The sequence below is a fragment of the Lygodium microphyllum genome, chromosome 4 (assembly GCF_053477565.2).
Source record: "Lygodium microphyllum isolate KBCC chromosome 4, Lygodium_microphyllum_v1.1.10, whole genome shotgun sequence".
Classification (NCBI taxonomy): Eukaryota; Viridiplantae; Streptophyta; class Polypodiopsida; order Schizaeales; family Lygodiaceae; genus Lygodium; species Lygodium microphyllum.
Genome location: NC_141138.1, coordinates 123,157,481 through 123,164,148, shown reverse-complemented (window position 1 = coordinate 123,164,148; position 6,668 = coordinate 123,157,481). Strand labels below are relative to the sequence as shown.

At 41.0% G+C, this 6,668-nt stretch overlaps 1 protein-coding gene across 2 annotated transcripts; it reads right to left on the bottom strand.

Moving 5' to 3' along the window:
- Positions 1-1,546: 1,546 nt before the first annotated feature.
- Positions 1,547-4,629, bottom strand: LOC148037569 (LIM domain-containing protein WLIM2b-like). Of its 2 annotated transcripts, XM_087676519.1 has the most exons (7): positions 4,246-4,629; positions 3,365-3,519; positions 3,179-3,278; positions 2,891-2,922; positions 2,674-2,766; positions 2,366-2,408; positions 2,208-2,236 (listed from the first exon to the last, which is right to left on the bottom strand). In XM_087676519.1, the coding sequence occupies exons 2-7, from the start codon at positions 3,497-3,499 to the stop codon at positions 2,223-2,225; spliced, it is 417 nt and encodes a 138-aa protein (XP_087532645.1). In that variant the 5' UTR covers positions 3,500-3,519; positions 4,246-4,629; the 3' UTR covers positions 2,208-2,222. The 2 variants fall into 2 exon arrangements, with proteins under 2 accessions (XP_087532644.1, XP_087532645.1); XM_087676518.1 differs by lacking the exons at positions 2,208-2,236; positions 2,366-2,408 and adding an exon at positions 1,547-2,177 and having other exon boundaries at positions 4,246-4,624.
- Between the last annotated feature and the right edge of the window lie 2,039 nt (positions 4,630-6,668).

Sequence of the window (6,668 nt, the reverse complement as noted above, 5' to 3'; positions counted from 1 at the left end):
GACCAAACCATATCGTTTGTAGCTTCAATTACAAACTTCAACACCATCACCCTACCACCCACTAATATACACATGCTACTCTTTAACATTTCTGTTACAAACAAATGGGCATCCATTACCCAACATGGTCTACTCTTAATATTCAAGACGGATTATGACCTTAGGTCCATCCTTAGACCAATGTTTTATGTTTAGATCTTTTAGCCTTGGCTTATTACGAGTACAAAATGTTAACCTTAATGCTAGAACACCTTCGATCCATTCTTTCCTTCCAACCCACACTTGTCCTTGTGATAATGTGTGACTAAACCCTTCCTTTAGGCAATCAGGCAATCACATGTGATAGTATCAGCATTATGAAGTCAGTCCTCGGCAAATGAAAAGACGAGAGGGTTGAAGCTGTTCTCCTCCAAATGTTGGATCATTTTACTTGAGCTGTCATGGCTCGTGGTTTTCGGGCGGTGGAAGGTGAGAGGAGAATTGTTGGTTGTGGGATGGAGATAAAGGTTTGGGTTTTGGTGGGTGGGTGTGTGTGTGTGTGTGTGTGTGTGTGTACGTTTATGGAAGGTGAGGAAAGAGTGAAATGGAGGTCTTGAAGCGGCGAACATCATAAAGTATAAGATGCCTATTATATAACATATTGTAGAAAAGAGAAAGCTTATCGATCTAGAAAGCCTGGGGCACACTTACTGTATCCATAGATGAGATGGAGAACAGTAACGCAGGGTCGAATAGAAAGTCGTTAAGAGTGACGAACTACTTCTACAATACAATCTACTCAGGCTGGAAGGTATCTTCTCATAAAACAAACACCAGGCAGGCTATCCCATCTCATGAACCTTGTTCACCCTCGTAGTGAATACTCATCCCTTGTGTAGGTAACACCAGGCAGGCTATCCCATCTCATGAACCTTGTTCACCCTCGTAGTGAATACTCATCCCTTGTGTAGGTATGCGGTCATTTCCCAGCTTCAATGCCTTCCTACTACTTGATTGCCACAAAAAACGTTCTCTGAAGAACTTAGGGCTGCATGTTGACTAAACCTGTTCCCGTGGCATGACTAATTCCATGCACCTCTTTCTTGCAACCTAAACCCTAACCAGTAAAAGTCGACATCCTGCTGCAGTGTGATTATCTTCACCCTGAGGCTGTGACATTGTCTGCATTCTCAAAGAACTAATTCCAAATCTGTACATGCACAATGATACAGCTAGACTTGACTAACAACAGTCAACATATAATCACTTTAAACAGAAATACCCCTACCACAACTTAATCCTATCAAAAACGCATCAGATCATATGCATACAAGGGCCAGTTTAAGCATGGCAATCCCATGCCGTTGTTAACAGAGACTCTAATCTACCTTGTGTCATGTTTAAATATTTAACTTGGGACAGTTCCCAACCCATGAACTTGCTTGCATTTTATGTTGTGAAACATAACATGAAAACTGTACTCGTGCATACCAGGCCAAAAAGTATAGGTACACTAGTACAACAATGGTTAAGACCCAAAGGTGGACAATTTAAACAAGAACAAATATCATAAACAAATGAGAGTATATATAAGAAGTATATAAGATATGCGATAAAAACTTATTTGTCAAGCATGGAAGGAAAGAATTACAATTTCCTATTTGCTTCCAGTTCACCTACAAAAATCTACAACCCTGACAGTAGAGCTCTTCACTGTCACTGAATTTTTTCAGTACTAGTTTCTGTTTCCTGTGTTTGATTTCATTACAAATACCAGTAATTTGCACAAAAAGCCCAAATTCTGCTGCAAACAAGGATATACAAAATGATGATGTGTTGTTTCTGGCTGACTATATGAATCATATGCTGAGCATCTCCAAAATCCTGTTCTCGGTGACATCTTTAGTGCAGCATATTACCAAAAGAATCTAATCAGGCAGAAAAAATAGAAATGCAGCAAAACATCGAATCTGATCATCGCCCAATCATATGTTTGTCTGCTCCGGCTGTGGATGTTTCACAGAAGGGAGCTTTACAAGAAGCTGGCTATAGTTCCCCTTCTCCTTGAAGAGCTGTTGGAAGTGATGCTTGCAGTACAACCTTCCTTCAAGAGCAGCATAGTTAGAAGGGCTAATGGAGCAACCCCCTTGTAAACACTTGAAACATGACTTGTGAAAAGACATGCCTTCCACGCTCACCTGTACAGTTTGCAAAGTGCCAGTCTTAATTGCAATGTGCCAGTCTTAACCAGAGCTTACTGGAGTATTTGACAAGATAGAAGTTAAGGTACATTAAAGCATGTTCAATCGAGCACAACCCCCCCACAAGAGAAATAAAAAAAGAGGGCACCAGCTATAGTTCAATATGCAAGTCAACTAAAACTTACTGGAGTATTTGACAAGATACGATTTGAAGGCTGACACTAACACCTGTTTAATAGAAGCCCCCCCGCCCCCCAAAACAAAAAAAAGGACCTTCAAAAGAAACAGTGATCACCAGCCATAGTACACTTCTGCATGTCATGAAAGTCTCTGAATTATGCAATGCTTTTTTTACTATAATTTTGAAATTTCCAGTTAAACATCAAGCTGCTTCTTCCCATCTACCCATCAGTGCAGGAGTCATGGAGCTGTCTGGGGATCCCAGACAGAGCACAAGCGACAAAATCAGCACAAGCATGGAAAATGTTCATACCTTTTCCAATGGGTACACAGTCTTTGAACAAGATACGCATTTCTCTTGTGTGCCAGAGAACTTAAAAGTTGCAGCCTTGCTGGGAGTCCTTTGCTGCAAAGTAGAACCAACATCAACTCAGTTATAGTTCAAGCCGTGCAAGCTTTTTTATTTGTCTTGGGAGGGGGGAGGAAATGAAAAAGAAAATGTCCAGATGACCAGGCCTGTAGAAGCGTACCAGCTCTTTCTCCATGCTCTGAGCAGGCTTGGCTGTGGCAAAGGTAAACCAGAGAGGATATTAGATATGCCATCAATCATCAGAAACAGGGCATGTGAGAAGGGCTAGGCTTTTAATAAGCCAGTTCCTCCTTAACAACTATGCAATGCTTAGATACTAGATTTGTGCACATATTTAGCCCGCTTTAAAATTCTAGAAGAAATGCCCAGTTAATTAGCCACCCTAAAGAAACCGAGGGTGAGGCTGAGTAAATCCAGTCTCTGTTGCAATCTGTGAGAGAGTGACAACCTGCTTCAAAACTCTTGCCAAAGCTCCCAGTACGCTTGAATAGTTGCTCAAAATGTGGTTTGCAATAGGGCACTCCATCATGGGAAGAATAATCACTTAACTGAGAAACAGTAGAGAAGAATATTAGAAGTGACAGAAGAACTACCATACCCATAAACAGGATATCATCTGAAAGAGCCACCCTACCTTAAGAATTCGTTTGCAATGATTGCACCGGAAACAGGCCTGATGATAAACCACCCCATCAGCTGTGAGCTGATCAATGAAATAGACAGTCTTCTCACAAGCCTTGCACTTCTGTTGCGTGCCAGAGAAAGCCATAACAGTATGGAATTTAACTCCTGCATGTGGCACACGCAGTAGATTAGCACCACAAGTCTCCCGTTGAGACTATCAAAATTACTATCTTCAGATCCAGCTGTTAGACTTTAGAAAATGCCCGACTCAAATCTTCCCAACCATCGGAAAGGTTGCATCAAATGTGAAATTGCAAGGATTAATGTTTCCATACAATCATTTGTGTAGCTTTTAAGAGAAGGTGGAGAAAATGTTTCTAAATAATCACATATGTCAAGATCTATTGATCTCGAAGCGGTCCAACGACAGCATAACTGACAACAAACAGATGCATCCGCTGTAACTATTAGATAGCAAGATATGTTGGTCTCCATAGATATACAACTGCAGCGAGTAGATCTTCCTCGAGACAGTCATCCAACGTACAAAATGTTGCTCGTTCGAACATACATAGAATAGCAAGAGTGGGAAATGTCACAAGAATCTACCGCCAGCTGCCTGTGATTACACAAGAAAAGGCGCACGTTTGTGCGAGCCTTAACGAGCACCGATAAGATCACAGAGCACAATTCTTGTTGGTGCAAAATGACAAAAATTATGCGCACATTAGCGCAGGCCCTGATCAACTCACGTAAAACCGACGGAACGCAATTTCTATTTTTCTGGCGAAGTGGAAAAAATCATGGCAGAGATCGCACACATTTTGGAGAGAGAGAGAGAGAGAGAGAGAGAGAGGCAGGGAGGGAGATAAAACTTATGACGGTACTGACCTTTGGATGTGAGAAAATGTGGCGAGGGACGGAGGGTCTGTCGCCCGGGAGGGGGGAGGAGGGGAGCTTCGCCCGGGAAGACGAGGTCGGGGGAGCGGCGCGCTGTAGACGGGGAAGATGGAGACGGAACGAAGCTAAAACTGAGAAAAAATCAACAGGAGTAGGAAGAAAGGGAGAAGGGGAAGGAGGAAGAGAAGCGGGATGAGGAGGAGGAGGAGGAGGAGGAAGAGGAGTGTGGCTGAAAGAGAATGAGGCAGCGTCAGGCGAGAAAGTGAGATCTGTGATTGTGTGTCTCTCTTCTCTCTTCACAGCCGCACACCCTTCCAACAAGAGGGGGAGAAGAAGAAGACGCGGGACATAAAGGGCCACAGACAGACACAGAGAGAGAGAGAGAGAGAGAGAGAGAGAGAGAGAGCAGCAAAGGGTGAGAGACAACCCCTAACGTGACTAACACAGATTTGACCCCCTCCCCCCAATCATTGCCCGCCGCGTGGCCCGTCCAACGACCATTACGCTGGCATTTTGCAATGATGCTATTTGATTGTTCCTTTTTTTCCTTTTCCTGGTTTCCTTTTTTCCGTGTTTATGTTTATTAGAAAATTTTGGTGGTTAAATGTATCGTCGGCTTTTCTTAAATGAGAGTATTTACATTATCCTAAAATAATAAATCAAGTATTCACATCAGCAGGCGTCAGGTCTCGGAACCTTACCATCCGGCTAATCTCATACATGTATTTAAAATCGCTCACATGTATTTTTGAAGTCGCTTATATGTCAATGTATCGTTGTTTCAGCTTCCCTTTATTACCTAAGGGATCATGGATGTGCATCCAATCTTTGCATGTGCATGTGTATGTGTGTGTGAAAATGCACATGTGTGCCCTCGCATGCACACGCATAGATGTGCACCTGGTAGTGCACCATGCCATATCACATGTTGATCCAAGAAGAATGCAGCAACATTCACAACACATCAAGGTTTAGTGTCAAAAACAGAGTCATTTTAGCCGCAATATGATTGAAACACTAGCAAAGTCAAAGAAAACTTGCAAATCAATAGCATTGAAGGTACTTGTATCGGCTCCAAAATATATTTTCAATGAACACTAGAGTGCAGTGGTCATCTCAATAGCAATGCACCACATTGCACCGTATATCTATTCAAACAAATGGTGGCGACCCCTATGTCACGTGTCAATTCCAAAACCAAGAGGGTGTGTGAATGAACATCACAATTGAAGAACCAAGAGAAGCTCCACAAAGCCATGTTCATTTGAGCTTATCCATCCAAAGAACAATAAGGGCTCCAAAAGCCATGTTCAATGTCATTTGTATCTAATCCTTGAGCTATGTTGATTACCATGTTTACAACACATTTTACCCACTCGCCCTAACAATATAGGAGATGAAAGTGTAGAGCCGCCATTGCAAAGGTGGGAGAAAATGTTTTATTCCATTTCTTTGAAATGTTATTACTAACTAAGGTATTAGCAAAACGACTTTCCTCAATGCAGTTACATGCACCCTAAGTATAACAATTATCGTACCTTACCAAAAGTGAAGGGACTTAGCATTGGTAGCTCAAGAATCGCTTAATCATGGGGCAGTGGCTATAATGACTCCCTTTCAAAGCTATTGTTCATTCCTTATAATCTCATGCTGTCTTACTATTGTTCATCACCTGTACTCTCAAAAGCTTTTGGTATGAACTTGAGTGATATGGCGTTAGAAACACAATTCCTCTCCCAAACTATTTATTTACAAAAAACAACAACCAACCAGCCATTCTTTAGAAAACTTGGAATGTCATTTCCCATTTTTTAATTGCCATCAAGTTGCAAACAAGTACATTGTGCTTCTTCATCGTTTCACAACCATGAGACTGTACAGTCATAGGTGGCCTTAGTTTCATCCAACCTCCATGTGAGCTATTCTCATGTATCTTAAGTTCCACATGCATACTTTCCAAATATGTTTTCTTTGAAATTAAAAATGACACTGTAGAGAAATAAGAGTGGGAACCACCCTTGATAGCCTTTATTTACCTCACAAAGTCTTTTCGTGCATCTTGAAACTCCATATTTAGATGTTTCTGTAAAACTCTAGTACATGTTTTCTTTTTTTCCCCCTAAAATGCAAAAAGTCTTTCTACTTTCTTTTTTTAAAACAACTGTAGTAAAGGTTTATATTAAGCTTCAATATATGTATTCATACACATTTTTAGAAACTAACATTACATATGAGAATATATAGATTCATTATGAAGCCTATGTATCAAGATTCAAATACCAAGTAAGGTTGTATGTTTTTGGAATATCATCATTGACTTGACTCTTGGATATTATATAAGCAAGAGACAACATATAATATAGCCTTATTTAGTTCAGATCACCATGGATAATCAAAACATGCATGTATCAACC